The sequence below is a fragment of the Bombus pascuorum genome, chromosome 4, assembly GCF_905332965.1.
Source record: "Bombus pascuorum chromosome 4, iyBomPasc1.1, whole genome shotgun sequence".
In the NCBI taxonomy this organism is placed as follows: Eukaryota; Metazoa; Arthropoda; class Insecta; order Hymenoptera; family Apidae; genus Bombus; species Bombus pascuorum.
The window spans coordinates 6,662,357-6,683,182 of NC_083491.1; the positions used below are offsets into that span (position 1 = coordinate 6,662,357).

The following is a 20,826-nucleotide window of genomic DNA, read 5'->3' on the forward strand; positions in this document are numbered from 1 at the left end:
TGTAAAGTTATTCCATTTATCATCTTATTCGTTCAAATGAAAGAAAGAAGATATTCTTCGATCATATCTGACATGTTTCACTATCAAAATGTACTGTCACTTGAGGTAGGTTGAATTAGTTCAATCATTAAAAATGATTACTAAAATAAACCATAACCTCACGTAATATGAAGTAATACTAATTATTTTAAAATAAAATATATTATTCTATCAAAACGTTTTAGCAGATAAGAATTATGTTTATATAGTCTTATTATTTCAGACTACAGGTTATTAATACGTATTTCGTCAGACCATCTGTTGTCTTTGAAACACTTCTTAGCGTTCTTAGTATAGAATATAGAGTATCAACTTTGGGTAGATTGGTAGACTTTTATTTTAATAAAAATGGCTTTATCATGAAATGTACAGAATCTTTCTTGAGCCTTTGAAACACCTCATAAGCTTCTTAATGTAAAGGACATTAACTTTGTGGTAAATTTTAGTAGATTTTTATTTGAATAAAAACAGACTTTCATAACTATATACTCTACAAAGTATTGAATCGATTCGAAGAATATAAAAATTTATTCAATCTGTCTAAACTGTAGAAAGACACCTGAAACGAACTTTTCTGTTAAGAAAATCATTGTCCTCGGTTTTCGAGCTAGCCGGCTCGGCAAACACGACGTTGGCAGCGTCATCAAGCTCCTCGTCGACCGGCCGATTGAACGCGGTCCGCGATCGTGCCGATTCCTCTGATTGGCCGAGCGAGCCGGCGTTACTCACGGCGCAAGAAGACTCTTTGTCTGTTTTTCGTCCGCTCGACTAGCCGGCAACCGGCGGAGCGCAAGTTATACGTGCAGTCGGAGGTCCTTCAGCCGTCGCGCCGGCTGCAATTATTACGCTCGCCTTCGAATTCGATCTCGACCCAAGTTCGTATATAGTATATACGTCGCGATTCTTCCACCGTCTTCGCTATCGAGATACGCGTCGGCCACGAAACAGAACCACGAAGCGTGCCGGCGAACCGATCGGGTGATGTGTATTTAAAAAGTTTCGTCAGCCTGATACGAATGCCGAGGATATCGGAGAAACGTCAACGAATTGGTTTAATTGATCGAAGGTAAGCTTTTTATCTCATGGATCTCATGGAGATCGTGTTAACTATCGTAATTCGAAACTATCTATTGATAAAGATGCAGTCTTTTTTATTTCAATTGGAGCTATTTATCGACACATACATTGCAACGTTGATAGAAAGATATTTTATTAATAACGTCTTTACTATAAACTTCGACAGTTTAGAATCTATATCTTTTTAGTCTAATCAGTTTTTATGATCGATTACAAGGGTATAAGTAAAAAAACGAAACCTTGTTCTTTAATTTGAAATTTTAATGTTTTCATAGTGCTGTACGTATATCTAATAATTAGACACAATCTATGCGTTTCGTATTTTATGGCTTAATGAATGCACAGTGCATTTATAGACTTTCTTTGTGCGAAATGATCGGGTAATCGAGGTAAGAATAGTATCGACGAATGGAATTTAAGGATCGATGTTTTTGAGATTTTACACAATCTTCTCCTTTCTCGCGTTTTTGTAAAGGAAAGTATATGAAGGAGATAAAACTAGTTTTCGGACGAGCTACCCGGTACATAGAATGGTTGTATTCTACCGCGGATCCCGACTTCCTCTGACGACCTTCAGCCTTGGTATCGTTAAATCATTGAAGAGCATTGGCCGCGATTGCTTTATATTGTATGAATAAAATTGTTAGAAAAATTGCATTTTACGAAACAGGTCAAAGACGCATTAAAAAGATATATTATATTGACATTAAAAAAAGCTACTTATATTTAATAGCGTTCGTCATAAAATTTTAAACGTAATATCTGAATTTTTAATTTTTAAAAATGTCATGCAGAAAAAGACGAGTGAGAACCTAAAGAAACGAAGTTCCTTGAAATGCTAGACGTATGTTCTTACGAACATTCATACGAATGCACGTATATGTGCTTCAGGCGCGGACACTGCTTCGGTCAAGGTCGTAGTCTGCAAGTTAATGCTCTTTTTACACGTTCTCTTTCCTCGGCTGTACACGGTGTCTCGAAAAGGATGCAATTTTTGTCTCTATGTGCAAAATATTATAAGACAACTATATGTAGCTAAATATCATATGATTAAACTGATAAAATACTTTTTAATATTTATGTAGTCGTATTGTCAATATTTTTCATCTGATATAGATTTGACTCTGGAGTATATATCATTGATATGATAATTAATATCTTTCGATATCGATGTTTGCCTTGTCGAAGAGAGAGTTTAATTTTAATATTAAATTTTTTGAACACGATACTGTGTCGAGGATTGGTAACTCCACCACCGTTGGCGGAATCTAATAGCCAATGGGGTACGAGTTTCCTTCCCTCGGCGCGAAATGCAGCCATATAAAAATCATTTAAATTTTAGCACAGTTCAATGTTTCACCAGAAATGCATTAATACGGTCATGTAAGTATTCGAGTAAGTATATTAATTCATAGCAAATTATTTACTAAATAAAATAAGAAACTATATTAAATTTAATTTGAAAAAAATATATATGTATATCTTAATAAAATGTATAGTTTACATTCATGTATAGTTTACAAATCTTATCTGAGATTCTTTATATTAATTAATATCAATGTGTACTTGTTCATTTGATATTATTGTTACCTTACACAACTATCAATGTGTTTCCTTTGTTTGCTAGACTTTAGATCGTAGCGTCATCTATGCATAAGTAATAAAATTTGATATACGTTTCAATAAATATTGAAGAAAATATATAACTATTTACAAACGAAAATTGAATAAAATTTATTTGTACATATACGATACATATTGCTATTTTAAGTAAACTTTTACGTCGTGAAAAATTCGTTGTACGTTCTCATAAATGCAATCAGACGTGGCGCTGCAAGCAGTGTACATTTAGATCCATTTTGATTCCAGCGACCGAGATTTAGTAGCAAGCAGTCAGTAGCGTCGTTATAAGTTGCAGTAGGATTGTCAGTAAATGTTCTGATTTGGTGTTATACACGTCTGACAGTATGAATTATGTTTTTGTGTTCCTGTTTTTATTCATTACATTAGTAGATATTGGATATTGTACGCAAAGAACTGTAAGTAACATGATATATTCTTATTATTAGTTTATTAGTAAGAGGAATTCGATTCGATTAATTTGGATCAGCATCTTTTACGAATGTAAAACAAAGGTCGCGCGTAATGTGATTCATCGTCTGATTGTTTTATCTTGTGGGTAGAGTCGATTTAGAAATTATTGTCATGTCTCAGTTCATTGAATGACAATTCGGTGGTAATTGGAAGCAGTACCTTACTTAATGAGGAACACGAGTTCCCATAACCCATTTATTAATTAACGTGAGAACCCTAATAATCAAGCGATTAATAATGATATAATGTATGGAAATTTAGTGATAAATTTGCTTAAATGATAACAATAACAATAACATTCAATATATTATACTAAACAAATAGATGTTTGTATATTATCATAAAAATAAAATAAAATAAAAATTCTACTAATCCTTCATTTAATCATATTGTAGTTAATGTAAATTATGATATATAGAATTTATAATTATATTAATGCACTACTTAATTATTGAGTTGCAAACAATATATTTACATTTTTTTATATAAAAGAATTTGCCTGGCACTAGTTACGATCATGGCTGAATCATGACTGTGGCACGATATGTAAAGACAGAAATTTGACAACAGTTTATCTAAGAGCTGATGGCCCCAATGACACTTTGCACTATCTGTGGGATTTTGATGGCAATCCATCTGTACTGTTAGCACTTACTTCGCGTTCAGCTACTATGAACATAAGTTGGAAGGACTTTCTTCTTAAGAGAAAAAACTCTGTAACATTTACAGAAGAACCTATTTATACTTTTGGAGTAGTTTTTAATAAGGTCAGTATATATGATATCATAATACATATTGTTTTGTTACTACATTAAACCTTAATAAATTAAGAAAATTAACAATGTTTTTAGATTATAGAATTCAATGACACAAATGACACAGCATTAATAAATATCGCTAATCTTATAAATACCAATAGTTTACATCCCATGTTTTTTCAATGGGACCGTAAGACTCTAATACAAAATAATGAATTTGTTACATTAAATATGGAGGGTAATTCTTATAACGACAGTATTATGAATATCAGCAGAATGGGAAGCATAAAAATATCGGTAGGTTATTTTATCATATTAAATATGTACATAAAATTTATAGTTTATTGATGTGATCTTTATTTACTTTTCAGCTGATGGGATTTTGTTCTCTTGATCACTCAGAATCTATGCCTCACATGTTACATACTGAGAATTCTACCCAAGTTGATATCATTCTTGATCATTTACAAACTAATAAAAGCTTCACTAACAGCAGATTTGCTATCGAGTTGTTGGTAGTAGGTGAAGGAAATCCTGAAGTCCCTATGTTTATTAATCCAAAGAAAAGTTTGGACGATGAACATACACCTGGTATATTTGATGTAATGTATCATGATTTGTTTTCTTTACTAAAATAAATTAATTACGAATTTAATATTATGTTAATATTATATTTGTTTTAGGTTGTTGAAGTCAGAACACCACCTTACAAAAGTATGGATAATTATGAGACAGAGGGAGCTTACTTGCAATGGAGACCAGTTTCTTACACAACTATGTCTAGAGATATAACAGATTCTACAGAAACAATGCAATACCCACCACTAAAAGTATCTAATCACACGAGTACTATCATAGATTCTATGTTATACTGTTACTACGGAGATAAGGTTGACAATTTGCTCACTCAAAGAATCATCGTGTCATTAGGGAGTAAAGGAGATGGTTTCTACAAAAGAACGTACTATTCTACATGGTAATTTTATTTCAACAAATATTTTTACCTTTATCTTAATAAGATTTTGAAAATGAATACGTGACATTAATATCCTTTCCAGGACATTCTTGATTGGGTATGGTACACCACCTGAGGAACAATTTTCTTATTTAGTAATCATGATCATTTCAATTGGTCTTGGCCTCCCAATGATTATTTTGTTAGCAACAGGCTTATATTTTTGTATTTACAAACTGCCGAAACGAAGTGGCCAGGCATATTTGAATCAGTGAAAATGTGTATGTGAATTGTACAAAATTTTTAACCGCGTGATATTTGATAGAAATCCGTGCACGTTTAGTTGCATTATGGACAAACCACCGTTAAATATTACAAAAAGAATTTTCCTATATTTATACATAGCACATATATTTTTTACACACATTTTCAAATTGATATAAATCAATTTGAGGCATATATTAATGCAATGCATATAAATTATTCTGTACAAATTTATACATAGGTCATTAATAAACTAGAAAAAAAGAAATTTATAAGGATTACTTTTTAAACCAGAAACGTGTATACACTCCATATATGATACTTTACAACATTTCAAAATATTTAAATGGAAATTTTATTAGAAAGATATCTAAAATGTAAAATACGGATAAAAAAAAAATAAAAAGGATTATAAATCAATACCAAAAAATAAATTTTTCGAAAATGCTTTTGTGGAAACGTGAAAAACTGCACGATATCATAATGGCGACGTGTGTCGAGGTGACAGTAAGATTGCAGCACAATCGGTGGCCAATAGCTAGTTCCTTAAGGAAAAGCTTGCAGCTTACGGTACGGGTGAGCTTGTAGAGACGGTTGGTTACTGTGAAAGGCGGCAAGCGAATGTTTTTAGGTGAAGGTAGTAAGGGTGGTGCGGTGTGGTACCGTGTTTTTCGCTATCACAGGGGTGGCGGGTGAGGTGCTGTCAGTGGAAGGGTAAATTTTCATTGATCCGTTCGTGGTACGGAAGCAAGGGGCGTACGAATTTACGAATCCTAACCGTGATATTGACTTCGTACCCTTTTTTGTTTCGAATCGAAGTTATAATCGAAAGAAAATTTCCCTCCGCCGAGCCGTGGTTTCATCATGGACCGCGCTCGCGCGATAACGTCATGGTGGAGGAACGAGCGGAACGCTGAGGAACGGGCTCGATCAAAGGTTCATAGAGAAGAAGCGTATACCGCAATTGTCATTGGGTGAGTACGGATTTGTAGTTGCGACAGTCTCTCGCGCAGGTTCGTTGAGCGTGGTGGGTGGTCAGACAGGGTGGGGGGTTGGTTCATGTAGAGGCGTTGCGAATGGTGCGGATATATAGTGGGGCGCTTCGAAACTAGTTCTCGTGGAGTCCGCTGCGCGAGATTGGCGCGTGGCGGTGCAATAACGTCCGCGTCGGGTTTGTCTAATCGTGACACAGTCCTCGAGAGAAGCTTTTCATCTAGTAAAAAGTGTGCACCAGACAGGGAGTGTTCTAAGAGACTCAGACTCAGTGTTAACGGAGGACTGGTGAACGGTAGTGAATTCCCGTGGTCAGGTTATCTGGATAAAAGTAAAGGGGGTGAAGGTAGGAACGCGGACGAAGAAGAGACGTCGACAAGCGGGGGAGAGTGCTAGTGGCGACTAAGTGAGCGAGATAGGTTCAACAGAAAGGAAAAGGGTGTGAGCGGGAAAGAGACAGACGTCAGTCGAAGGGGAAGGGGGGATTTACAGGGGGTGAAGAAAGAGTGAGAAAGTGTTAGGTTGGTATATAGTGGTAAAGGGAAACAGAGGAACCGAGACGCGCGCGCGCGTCTATGTGCCAGAAGGAACTGACAGACAAAGGAAGTGGAAAGGACCCGGTCGGTCCTTCGGTCAGGAAAGTTAAGGGTACGAAGGACGGTAGGAAGGCAGGAAAGACGGAAGGATCGTAGTCAGACGAAGCTGCGTTACGGGCTGACAGAATTACGAGTGATAGAACGCGTCGGGTCTGTCCCCCAGGAAGGGACCGTCGCGCGCAACGCGATCAATTTTCGTTGCGACGCGGGCGGCGAGACTGGAGGAAAGGAAGAAATGACGACTGCAGCAAGATACCGATAACCGGCCAGATAATGTTGTCGCAGAGCAAGTTTTACGCTCTCTTTATCCACTACACGTTTGTGTAGCGCGACACGGGGCGGGTCCTTGCCGCTGCGGTGAAGAACAGAGGTGCCGGAAGAGGAGGTGGAGGCGCGAGGAGAAAAAAGGATACGAAGAAGAGGAAGAAGAAGAAGAAGTGGAAGAACGAAGAAAAGCAGTAAGAGAATCGAAGATATAAGATAAGGAACGGAGATATTCGTTTGGAATTTTCCGAGGAAAGCCACGAAGCTTTGTCGTAATTCGTACGTCATTTATAATTATCGCGGAGGAAGAAACAGAAACGAGGAAAGAAACGAGCGAGAAACGAAAGAGAAAACGAAGAGAGCAAGAGAAAGGAAAGAGACACACACGCACGCATACAGAAAAGACAGAAAAGTTTGTCGTCGTACGGTGTGTTCAGTTTACAGTGTCGTTGCTTGGTAGAGTGCTACCCTTGCCGAAGCTGAATAAGTAAGGCCCGCGGAGGTATCTCAGAACCCGCCCCTCCTCGACGTCGCAGTGCCTCTTCTCCATATCGCTACGTCGTGCTTCTTTTCGTTCAAGCCGCGACTATCCCTACGCTACCGGAGAAACTCCTCGACCGTAAGTGAAAAAAGATTCGAACAGTTTTCGTATATTTCCTCTGTGCATCTGAATCGATCTGAACCTTTCTTTTGTTCGGTAATAATTAAAGTTGTCAGAACGGTTCACGTGAGTGGACGAGTTGGCTAGGGTAAACAGCGTGTAAGGTATTTCGTTGATTTTACCACTTGGTGACCGCGTGCGCTTCCTCTGAGGAGGCGCTAATGGCGCTACCTTGTAGCCCAACCACATAACGAATAATCGTTGTCGCAACATCATTTCTATACATCTGTCTGTTACTTTTTTCTATGCTTTAATCGCCAATGAAAATTTTCATTTCACCGCCGTATACCATGACGACCCGTGCTGTGACGTAAAAAATATGTTCATCTCTCTCGTTCTGTTCCTCTTTCTTCTTCTCACTATATGTATATACGGACATATATGTATAATCAATTACCGTGACCACCGTACAGTTTCGATTAGGTTGGACACGATAGCACGAATCGAATTGTAAGGTGACATATACGTATACGGTGGCAAACATACATATACACACACAAAGCACGCACATACAAATGACATATATCTACGTATAGCGTGACGCGCGACTGCTGTTCCATTCCCGATATATCGATCGATAACTGCCTCGGTCAGGGATCAGTCAGGGGTTCACTCTCGCGATGACGATAAGCGCTTGCTCTTCTTCTTTGCTCTCTCTTCTCGAGATTAGTCGCACGTGAAATAGCTTCGGTTGCCTTTGTGTTCGTGGTCGACGAAGGTCGTATTTGCCGGCGCGCACACTACATATCGGTTATATCGTGTTCTTTCGCTCCCGTCTATGCTCGGCTTGTGTTCTTGTGTGTCTCGTGATGACCTTCCTCCGCGCGAAAATTGCCGGTCAATACGACGTGCACGATCCGCTTAAAAGTCGTGCCATGGTATCGATCACCGCCTCGTGCACGACCACCAGGCTCATTGGGGCTTTCCTTGATGTGAAGGAAACGCATGAATCGTGCCTGCTTCGGATGTCGATCCTTCGAGAATGATCTTCCGCGAGTCCTCAATCGGCGAACATTCAATCTTTCGGTAGAAATTCATTGTGTTCCTATATTGCTTATGCACGTTGAAAATGTCACTGCTATATATATATTTTTATGTTTGTTTCTGTCATTAAAGATAGGAATTTGAATTGAGTTAAGAAATGCAGAGATATTTGGATAGGATATATTAAAATATATCAGGAAGAGGTTATTATTAAACAGAATTGAATTAGAGATGGTATAAGGTCAGATGGGTTAAAAATTAGATTATTTTTATGTTCGTTGATTCGTTGGTTGCTTGTGAAGTTCTGAATATGTATATATAAAATTAAATGCTACATGTGTGTCTCGTAGAATCATATATTCGCATCGTTTAAAATTTGATGAACTATTTAGCTTAATAAATAAAAGATCGATAGAGTATAGCCGTGTAATGTCAAAGGTCGTATCAAAGCTACATTGTCTGTGGCTCAAAGGAAGCGTATTTTCCCGTCCGTTCGTCGTGCGAGAAAAGCGTGACGTCAAAGTCGATTTCTTCGACTTAAACGTTCCCTTGCGGTCTGGAAACCCTCTGCCTTTTCTTTTATCCGTGATATTTCGATTCATTAATGCAATTCTAGTAAACGTGTTATTTGGCATTTGGCATGCAACAGTTTAGCGATTCAGTCAGGTGCTTATTATTATAAATGTATAATAAGAATTATTGTGAAAGTCGAAGAAAGAATTGCTATTTAAAAATTTGTAGTCTTGCTACTTGAAAATGGCGATTATAGACTATGTAGCTCTCGAGAAACATGGTCTTTCAGTTCGTAATTTTCTAGGACCGTGATTTCAGGCCATACAATCTTCCAGAATTGTGATTTCGAGGCTTTCAATATTCTGAAATTACTATTCTGAGATTAGTCTCTATTCGAAAGTTGTAATTCTGGTACTAATGATTCTCAGCGATTCTAATTAAAATTTGTACAGCTTTGGAATATATATATATATAAGACAGTCATTATTCTTAAGAACTTAAATATCAAAGTTTATAGCTTTTGCTAAAAGTAAAGTTTGAATTTTAAAGTTTATAATCGTAACTAAATTTTACAAATTTTAAATACGCCCTAAATATTAACTTTCTTTTCCTAAAAAAATCCGAAATACGAATTTAACAATTTATCCTCCATGAGAATCCTAATTACTAAATTACTACATAATCCTAATAATGCCACTGCTAATCACAGTTATTAAATTACTAGTAATTACCAGTAATGCTCTATATTTCTAGCCATACTAATTACTGAATTATCGAATTATCAATCTGAAAATATTTGTTTCTTAAAAATCTCGCTCAATCCAGTCGAGTTCGTTATCCTTATATCAGCGATTAGAGAATTTCTCAATTTTCCCCCAGGAGCGATGATGATTCTGTAGGAGGCCTGTAAGTAGGATGTAACTGGAGGCCTCGCATAGAAATGCTTTGATGGAACGTATAAAGCGATTTTTGTCGTAGTCACGTAGTCACGTTCATGGTAGAGGTAGTATCTAGAATAGGGAGTTTAGAGGTAACCTCTTTCGACGGTGATCTGTATCTCTCTGATCCTGAATGCGCCATGATAAGCAACGGCGCTACAAAAGCGCGCGCATGCGCAATACGAACGACGAGGGTAAAAGAAGGAGGAAGATTTTGCAGGGCAAGCGTTGAGCAAACGCAACAGGTGCGATATGCTCCGCATGACGTTTTAAGTAGAACTGCATCCGAAATGAGTATGCGTGGACTTTTCTGAAGCTTATAACATGCATATTAAGGCATTTCTGGGATTTCTGGCCCTCGTTTATCCATGCTCCTATGTAATTATTCGCAGAATTGGTACCAGACTGAGTGGAGTTGATCTTTTATAATCTGGTACACTTGGAACTAGTCCAATGTCGAACAAGATTAATAAACGTGAATAATTGTTGAGAGAGTAATTTTAGAATTTTTATTTATTTTTAATACTTTTTTGTAATTTACATTTTGTTACTTTTTAGTAAATTTAATTATTTTCAAGTTAGGATATCAGTACGAATATTGATATGTAGTCAAATAGGAATTAGAAAATGTTGATAATTAGATCGTTCTTTATAAAATAGCCTTTGAATCGTAAGATATTAAAATATCAGATAGTCATGTTCTCGATGCCTAAGTTTAACTTAATGGGATTATTGAACTTGTCATTTCGATCGAGTATAATATCGAATGTAATATAATTGTAACTTGGAAAAATGACATATCACATTTATTCTGATTCAATCGAAGGTCTAAGTGTTCTGTCATATTCCTCCAATTCTATAATAAGAAAAACGATAACTTGGTTCGCTTTTTCGGTCGATCTAATATTAGCCAATAGACAAAGGGGGCGAATTGTCCAGGAAGGGCTAACATACTTCCTCTAGGGGAGGAAGATATCGAAGTATATAGAGAAAATGATGCAGGGTTCAAGGTTCTATCGATTGATGAAGAACACTTGATCGAGATCCCATCTCGCCGTAGGCTGGTGTTCCGAGGTGTAACGGCAAGTGAAAATCCGTGAGAGAAGTCAGGCGTTAGGCAGGCAGGCAGGCAAACGGGCAATCGATCGATTGTCCTCGCAAGAACGCATGGCCCTGTTCTGCACTATACTTTAGCTTTAGATATACTTTGTCTTTTGTGGGTCGTGTCAGTGCAGCTGATGCCGTGAGAGCAACAATTTGTATTATGTACTTAATATTTTTGTTAGTATCGTGACATACTTTTGAAATAGTATACACGTAGTAGTATACACGTTATTGAAATATGACGATATTATTTCTGGAAATACAAGTTTAGATATTATATTATATTTTTAGCTATACATACATTTAGTTATGATTTCTTTGGTTGGATTTTTTATTCGATGAAATATTCTATTTAAATGAAAAAATAATTCATAATTAATGTATAATATATAAGGTAGTACTATATTTAAAAAAAAGGCACAGTAATTTACATAATCAATACTTTTATTATTTAGACTTCGTTTTCGTTTAAGATATGATCAATTTTGTACCAATTTTATATAATTGAATTTTCTATATTAATTATTGTAATTGATTTTGAGATATTTGAAGGTTTTGGAAATTTGTTTAAATGTCGGTCGAAAAGTTGTTGCGAACCTATATATGCGTTAATGATTATCGATTCTGGCTTCTAATACGACTATTCTAGCGATAATAATCTTTTGGATGTCACGCTAAAACAGTAGGCGCACCCAATAGTTATCGCTATTATGTCGTCCACCATTGGCGGCGCAAAGTAACTTTGTACTACTGCCACGCGAACTTTTATCATCTTCTACTTGCAACTTGTTCTTCGCAGTTTGTGAAACAAAAACGCTTATGTGACTCTATTATACTATAATATAGTACTTTAGCTATAGCAGAAAGCTTAAGTAATTTCTTAACGCTGTTTACTATATTTTCAAATTATAAGCCAGATTAAAATCATACGATTCATATCAAAATCATATGGTTAACTATTACGAATGTTTTTCTTATCGGCATTATGATCTCTAATGCTAATTTTACTTCAAACATTACGTTTTAAATTTTACGATTTCAATTTTCTATTCTATTGAAATTTCATTCAAAATTTTACGATACGAGTTCTTCAACCTTTTGCATTGTAAATTTAGGAATCACAATCTTTTGTTTTCGTAGATCCAAAAATTACAGTATCATAATTTCAATTTTTCAGAATTTAATAATTATGTAGAATTGGTGAAATTTTTATGATGAGAAGTATAAAAATATTAGGTGATTATATCAATTGATAAATTCAAAATTGTGAATTGACATTTCAAATTTCTGTATAACTCATGTACAGTGTATGAGCAAGTTATATATTTATAGAATCTAAAATCTAGAAATCTAAAATTTTGAATCTAGAATCTAGGATCTAGAATCTTCCAACTTATGTGCTACATATTTATTTAAATCTATTACAGAGAAAAGAACAGTTTTTAAGTTTCCCATATATCGTTCCCACACTGTACTATGCGTTTCTAACTGTATCCGAAACATACTCATATTCCAAGTATCAACTTCTTCTGCTCTAAACTATATACCATTTCTTAATTACTACAAATTTACAATTAAACACGTTTAAAATGTGCAGTCTTTTCGCAATTTCAAGATATCACAACATGATTATTCTCATTTCCCAGATTACAATCACGTACAAGCTCTCCAATCCTCTTTGTAGTTACGACGTATTATTTCTTCCAATTTCTTTCAATTCTTCCCAGTATCGTTTCCAGTTCATGCCAAACGACCTACATACATCGTCCACTTCCGACTCATCCGAGCGTCCGGTAGCCGGAGTTTCCGCCACGGATAGGAGGATGATATACCGTATATGGAATTAGGTGTTGGAGAAAATTCCTAAAAATCTCATGTAATAAATACATATATAGAGGGACAGATCAGATCATTCTTATTCAGCCTTCAGACTGTGTTTTTGCCATTTTCAATCCTTGGCATTGGTGGATGTGGGTTCGAGGAATAGCCCCCAAGGATGGTGGTGGTAACGACGGTGCGGCGACGGTAGCGTCAGCGCTCGTTGTCATGACAACGTTTTTCCGCAACGTACCCGGCCTGGTTCGTGACGTCACGCAACGTCGGTATCGGTGTCGGCGTCGGGTCGCTGCTGTGCCACATCACAATGTGGAGAAAACGGTTTCCCGTCGCCGTTCCTCTTCGATGGCGCCACTGTGCTCTCTGGTGCTCCATCAAGATGGCAGCCGTGCAATTACAGGGAATGCAGTGGTCGCCACCAATTGCACGATACCTATCGTTTCACGTGCGATGGAACAAGTTCCACAGAGAGATTATCTTTCTCTGTTCGACTTCCAACCACGACAAGAGTTTGTTCCGCCTATGGCGGTTTAAGAAAGAGGGGTATCTGGAAGGAGTTTCAGGCGATCGACTTTTTAAACCACGGGTTAGGGATTTACACGGCCGAGGTTTGGCTCGATTCATGCCAGCATTCGAAGTAGATCATGCATTCGTTTCGGACCACTATATGCATCGGGACCCGCTTATTGATCCGCGATTCGAGCTTTCGAAAAGACCGTTTGGAACAGTTTCTCCCGACAACGTTTCTGTTACATTCGATTGTTCATACAATGGTTTTATATAGAGAGTAATCTGGATGGTATACATTTCATAAAGAATAGAATTCGAGACGAGAATATTTAAATATTTGGGATATTTTATTTTTAAAATCCACTAATATACTTAATTTTAGATATTTATTATCATATTATATTGTGATATATCGATAGAATTTTTGTTTAATTTTAAATATTTATTCCTTAATAAATATACACGATGGCGTTAAAGTTTCCACATGCATAGGATAATGATTTTTCTAATATCTATAATTTTCGGCGAAAACTTGTAATATTTTCTTATGTATGGGGACTTTTGCTCCATCCTTAGCGTTTCGATCTACTCTATAAATATTTCTAATGTGGCAATTCTTATAAATTGTCATTTCTGAAGCGTCCTTGCAATTTCATACTCCGTACACATACACAGACTCACACAAAAAAACTGAGTGTTTAGACTCTTTAACGGGGAGCTCTTGTAACGTCGAATGCTTTTGTTGATTTCTCGATGAAGGCTGATTTACCGTAGACATACCTGACCCCGTTTCTCTCTAGCCTGCGTGTTGGCAGAGTGCCGTTTTTATTGTAGTCATATATCCGCAGGATAAAAGCTGCAATAAGCAATTAAATTGAGCTTCATCGCATTCCATGTCGCCGGATTATGTATCTTCTTTTCCATAATGTTTATTGCACTTTTCATGATACGTCCAATATCGTAATATGTAGGTATCTCAATTTCTTCACATACAAATCATTTACTTCAAAATTTATTCAGGCCAAGAAAGATAATTATTGAGTATCTGTCTGGAAAAAATAATGAATACGCATATGAACATTTGATGTTAAGAAATTTCGTATGCTTGGGAATATTTATTAATGATGAGATCCATTCTATCTCTTGAATAGAAGAAAATCGAGATATATAATTGTTTCTATTCAGAAGTCTCAGAGTGATTTCCGTTTATGGTAAAAATTTGATAAATTGGTAATGGTAATAAATTGATGGTAATAAATTGATATGGTAAAAATTTTTAATAAATCAGTAGTTTGTATTTCCTTTTTCACATAAAGTGTAAAAGCGAATGATATTCCTTTATATTTCCATAAATGTTTTCGTATCTTTCAATTATTTTTTAATTTACAAACAAATATAATAGATGTTTCGTGGTTTTTTGAAGTTTCTGTGCTGACATTAAAAAATTAATTATTATCTGTCTTTCATTTTTCCAACTGAATTTAATTCTTTAGTATCAAACTGAAATGATGATAAAAAATTAATGAAACAACGGAAGGTTAAATAGCATCTACAAATAATTTTATTAAAAATACTGTAAGATTTAAAAATTTCTGTATGTAATATATATACATAAGTTTTTTTGCAACAAATACTCAAGTTATGTTGAGGTTATACCTACTGCTCTTTTACATAGATATATACATAGATACATTGCAACGTGTCAAATTGAAACATGGGACGAATGAGGATTAAACTATCCATCATCCGGATTAAACATTTGCATGATATTGAACGTTATATATGTGATAACTAGTCGAGGTTTTCTATAGATCGATGTTGCTAACCTTCTTCGAAGCGCGCGACACCCTTTTATAATAACCAAATAACCTGCAATTCCTTACATTTGCATAAAAAGAACACTTCTAATAAGTTTATATACTATCGACTACGATCGCTAGTAAAATATCTTAATACAATCGTATTAAAATAACCATGAAGTTTCGACTCTCTTACTTGCGATATTTTTACTATAGTAAGCTTCAAGAAAATCTGAGAAAAATTCTGCCATACCTACTAACGTTGCTACTCTATTATTTCTTTCTTAAATCATACATATTCAATATATTAAAAAAAAAAATAACAAAACTTTTTTTTATAGTATTTAAAAGATTTCATTTCACAAAGAAGGGTAAAATTCCTTTTGCCTACGGATAGTTAATATTACAATCTTGTATAAAAATAATTTCTACTGGAAAGAAAGAAACTCAAACTCAAAGGGATTCAAACGTAACATTTCGGTTGCCTGCAGAGAATTAATTAACATTTTTTATAATTACAAACCAAAAATGCCCGCTAGAAAATCTTGCGTTACTCCCTCAGAACTTCGCAATCGTCAGATTTAGAAGTCCGGAATTAAAACGAATAAAATTGCACGCTGGTGCAATTAGCGTAATCGAATTAAGTTGCAATTCTCCTGTGTGGTACGTATCGTTAGTTGGTGGCCGTCCTTAAATTGCCTCGGGCATCTTCGTCCTTCCTCGGGTGGCTACTCGGCGCTGTCCGATCCTGCGTATACCCGTTCCACTGGCAATCAACCGTTCACTCTTACTTTTCCTGGTTTGCGTATGGGCGCGCGCGGGTTCGCCCGTTGGCGCCGCGACGACGACACCGATGCATAAGCGCGTGACCGAGTTCCGGCGGAATATGATCGACCGCACGAAACTCGGTCAAAGACCACCGACACCCTTCCTCGAGCCGCCTCTATATCGCATGCTCCGTGTAAATTTTTGTTGTGAATATGCGTGAACACGCCGCACTCTTTCACGAACGACAAAACTCTCGAGTGGCCGCTCGCTGCCAAAAGATATTCCGCCCGAAAACGTCGTGTATACGTATACGATCCTCGAGGCTGATTTAAGTTTTTCGTTTCTTATGTTTTCTCCTTTTTTTTTATTATTATTTCTACCTTTATTTTTTATGAGCTTTTTGTTTGCTGAATTATGGATTGATGGGATGTTAGACATGGGAAGTGCTTTTTGCGGGGTTGTCGTTATTTGGAGGGGTTCGAAGGAAAAGTGATACGAGTGATGAAATTTTCGATTCGAGGAAACCGTGGTTTATGTTAATTTGTTTAAGTCTGTGGCAAATGTTTCGGTTTAATGGTAAAATATCTTTCTTTCTAATGTTTTAGGATATATGTATAAAATTATACTTTTGGTACATACACCTTTGGTATGTAGAATTTTGCCACGTTAAAGAACTAAGAACTTGGGATTTGGTATATTATAATATCTTCTCTAAAAATCAATATTACATACCTTATGTAATTAAAAATATTATAAGATTCCGTATACCATTCAAAATATGTATTACAAAATTCCGATACTATGATTAAAATTTTGTTTCCAATGTTAAAACAGCTATACCTTGTCTGTGAGAAAGCTGTATGCTTGGAAATATTAAAATACCTTTCTATATGTAATTATAAAGATTTGAAAATTCATAATTAAATTCTCTAGATAAATATGGATATTACAGTCCTCCGTATCTTTATATTATTACTTCTTTTTGGGAAATATACCACTTTTCAAGTTTTTCATTCATTGTAAAAGTGTATAACAATTTTTATCATGTATCGTAACAGTTTGGGTATGCTGAATATTATTTGCGAATTTCTATGGGTGTATTATGGGTGGTTATTAAAGAAGTGCATTGGATTTTGGTTTCTGACGCAGATTTTTGCTTCTGTTGTAGATAAGTATCGATCGACTCGAAGATCAGACTATGTTATTTCGAATAACGGATTGATCACACCCGTCGCTTCATTCACACGTGAGTATGACACGAATGGGTATATGAAGAATGTGGATGTGGTCTTATATGTTTACTATGTGCACTTTTTAAGAAAATATTTGATAAGTAATTTGGAGGTACATATTTGAAGATAAAAATATAATCTTTCTTATCAATTATTTTAAGAAATCTTGTGCGATTATTTAAACGATATATGGGTCGATTCTTTTGAACGAAGTATTGTGCCTGTTCACTGATGGTACAAATCTACTTGCACTCAACAGTGAACAACAGTCCACAGTAGTTTACTCTCCTCATCAGACAACGCGAAATGTTAGTCGCAATATTAGAATAACCCTTTTGTAAAAAAAATATTATGCTCTAAACAAGATAGAATTCTGAAAGTTTTGGATATAATATTAAAATAGCTTTTTTTAGGGTATTATTCGCTATATAAACTTAGATTTAAACAAATGTGTATCATAAAATTCCTAGAGAATTTCAAAATCTATCGGTACAATATTAATACAACTGTTTCACTATATTATTCAGTACAATATTTATATATACATATACCATATGTAGCAATGTTAAGAGAATTACAAATTTATTCAGAAAATTTCAAAATTCTCAAGATTACATTAGAATACATTAAATATATTACTTTCTACGTATATTTTTACAAACGCGTACCATAAAATTTCATGAAAATTCAAGATCTCCTCATAAAATCCCAAAAAACTGTAGGTACAACACGGTCATAACATTATACACTGCATAATCTCACACTTCCACAAATATAATACCGTAAAATTGTGTAGACTTTTATTACATGAGAAAATTAAAAACCAAGAACCTTATATTACAATACTCCTTTTAACAATTAACATTGTACGTTCTATAAACCTAAAAACATATACAATGACTACAAAAAGTATTTGCATATGTTCTTATCTTTCAATAAAGCGATTCTTATTAAATTCTATTATTACATATTTTCATAGTATGTAATCACATGAGAGTACTGCTAAATGATACGAAATTTAATATACTTAGACTTTATTGATTATTATATTGCTACAATAAATACAATAATATGTAAATACTTTTCGTAGCCACTGAAAGATTTCTTATCATATATTCATACATATTAATTGTAAAAATACAAGAATTCCTTATAAGATTCTAAAAAATTCAAACATCAAGAGAGCGTCCCATCTACCCCGAAGCAAGAAACAATAAAAGATCAAATCATTTTAGAAGTAACTGAAAAATACAGTGGTGTATTCGAATCGCAGGTCGGACATGAAAAATCTTGGTTCGCGTTGGACGGTCCCCGACATAGCACGCACTGCCGCAGCGCGTTCGTCATTTCTCGTCGCCATTTCGTCGGAACGAGATTCAGGTAGCAGCAGCAGCATCATCATCAACGATAGGAGCAGCAGCAGCAGCAGCAACAGCAGCAGCAGCAGCAGCAGTATTAGCGTTAAAGTCAGAAGAAGCATCGTTAGAAGTAGCGGTAGTGTGCGCAGTAAGGAAAATATTATCAGAGGCGTCACGGCGATCGAGAAGAATAAGAGGGAAACGAAGAGCATCGGTAGATCGGCAGTCGACGTGCTGCACGAGTCGCATTTATCCGTCCGATCGTACGTAACGGCGTCGTCAAATCGGTTCGACGGCACGACGCATTCCGAATCGACGCCCACGTACCGGCCTCTAGCCGGCAAGTCGCGCGGTTCCCAGCATCGGTCTCGTCCTCGTCAGCCACAGCCGCAGCCACCACAGCAGCCACTCTATTACCCCCCCGCATCGTGGGACACGCGCACATTACACTTCAGGAACTGTTAGCACCGATCAAAAGTGAGTATCTTCTGGAATTGAAGCACGTTAGATTGGAAATGATATATAATCAGAGCTAAAAGCGAGTATATACCATACTAAAATGAGTACAATATTAACTTGCCTGTATACGATAGACTTATTTTGTACTGTTATATATGTTCTTGTACTATTCGTTTGTATTAATACATACAGTGTACGTGTTTTCATCGAGTTTCAATTTATGCAGAGTACGTGTAAGAGTTTTTGAATAAATTTGGCAACTTCAAGGTGTATACTCACTTTTTACAGAGTATTCACTGTTCTCGTGTTTCTTCGTGTTTCGATCGGTCGTAGTTTTAGTGGTACGTTGCTCTTTGTTCAGAAACCCGAACAATATTTGTAAAATAAACGATAGGCTATTAAGAAGCTCGTCACAGTCTCGTCAGTGTATGAAGTGGAATTGGTGCGCCGTTTGAGAGATTGTCTCGTTCGTAATGTTTCAAGAAGCGTTCAGAGAATCGGTATTATTGTCAATATTTACGGTTCTTAACATTATCGGTACCCTCGACGATCAATGTCGTATGTTGTCGATACACCTTGTTGAGAACCTTAAATATTGACAATGATATTGACTGTTTAATCGTTCTTTAGGTTGTTAATATACTTTTTTTTTGCCATTAGTCTATGTTATACTGTTTGGAAATCTTCTAGTAATCTTCTAAATCTTTTCACCAGAAAAAGTGATAGTTTGTATGTATAAATTTGAAGACATCATTTTTCCGGTGCATATTTATTAAGAATTTCCTCTTCTATCGATTGATATGTACTATCTTCCTTTACAATTCTCAATCCTCATCTTTCCTTCATCTTATAAGTCGAACTTCATTCATTTGTTGCATTTGTGGGACATGGTTTATATGGCTGGAATTCATGTAAGTTTATTTATTTTTTCTACTGATATAACAGGAGTTAACGTTCGCATAATCAGATTCAATCGGTAGGAATTCCTTTGATCGGATGATAATTACAATAAATAAATACTCGTATACAGACTACTAGAAAGAAGGGCTCCGAATTTGAAAGGTAGTTAGTACTCTTCAAACAGAGGAAAAAGTCCTCATAGATATATGTTAAATAACTATGTATAAACAAATTTTTGTTCAGATTGTGGATTATTATAAAATGAATTGTTTTACTATTTCTTTTTTTAATGATTATAAAAGATTTTCTAATCACGTAACATATTCGAATTAAAAAAAGAAAAAAATACAAAACGCCAGTAAAATAGTCCAAACAGGATAAAAAATTTGTGATAGTGTAAAATAATAGTAAAAAATTTCTAAAGATTTTGAAAACTGGTAAGGAACATATTAAAAGGAGAAATCGATGGTAGTTGGTAGTTGGTTCAAACTAGGTTGAATATTGAGGTATGGTACAGCTAGGATGAGAGATATTTCAGAATCTCAAGGTTGCCATCCTCATCACGTGCTAGAGGCGATTTTCTACTCACGTTTTTGAGATTCTGTTGTGTATATCTTAGAGTTTTTATCTGCTATATTTTGTTAGCGTTTTATTTAAAATCGTAGATAACTGTATTTAGAACTGTATTTTAGTGTCTCGAAAATTGAAAGGATGGTGGAGAAAC

The 20,826-nt window shown here is 35.6% G+C and overlaps 2 protein-coding genes across 43 annotated transcripts in view; both read left to right on the forward strand.

Moving 5' to 3' along the window:
• Positions 1 to 2,963: 2,963 nt before the first annotated feature.
• On the forward strand, positions 2,964 to 5,455 carry LOC132905781 (glycosylated lysosomal membrane protein-like). 2 transcript variants are annotated; one of them, XM_060957410.1, is made up of 6 exons: positions 2,964 to 3,155; positions 3,720 to 3,977; positions 4,062 to 4,265; positions 4,340 to 4,570; positions 4,652 to 4,944; positions 5,027 to 5,455. In XM_060957410.1, exons 1-6 carry the CDS (start codon positions 3,084 to 3,086, stop codon positions 5,196 to 5,198), a joined length of 1,230 nt encoding a protein of 409 aa, XP_060813393.1. In that variant the 5' UTR covers positions 2,964 to 3,083; the 3' UTR covers positions 5,199 to 5,455. The 2 variants fall into 2 exon arrangements, with proteins under 2 accessions (XP_060813393.1, XP_060813394.1); XM_060957411.1 differs by having other exon boundaries at positions 2,999 to 3,155; positions 3,703 to 3,977.
• An 807-nt stretch (positions 5,456 to 6,262) lies between these two features.
• Positions 6,263 to 20,826, forward strand: part of LOC132905765 (sodium channel protein para) — a 69,378-nt gene continuing 54,814 nt past the window's right edge. For 20 of the 41 annotated variants that reach the window (XM_060957346.1, XM_060957358.1, XM_060957365.1 and 17 more), the window contains exons 1-3: positions 6,271 to 7,659; positions 17,322 to 17,399; positions 18,659 to 19,220. The gene's annotated coding sequence lies outside the window, so the exon portion shown is untranslated. Of the gene's footprint in view, positions 7,660 to 8,708; positions 8,728 to 17,321; positions 17,400 to 18,658; positions 19,221 to 20,826 lie in introns of those variants that run through there. The other 21 variants (XM_060957352.1, XM_060957354.1, XM_060957359.1 and 18 more) reach the window with 7 other exon arrangements.

Bases quoted from the DNA above. Each gene is read 5' to 3' on its own strand.
- LOC132905781 (XM_060957410.1), top strand. From the start codon at position 3,084: ATGAATTATGTTTTTGTGTTCCTGTTTTTATTCATTACATTAGTAGAT. The intron at 4,266-4,339 runs GTAGGTTATTTT...TTTACTTTTCAG, and splicing joins TGGGAAGCATAAAAATATCG to CTGATGGGATTTTGTTCTCT. The intron at 4,571-4,651 runs GTAATGTATCAT...TATTTGTTTTAG, and splicing joins ATACACCTGGTATATTTGAT to GTTGTTGAAGTCAGAACACC.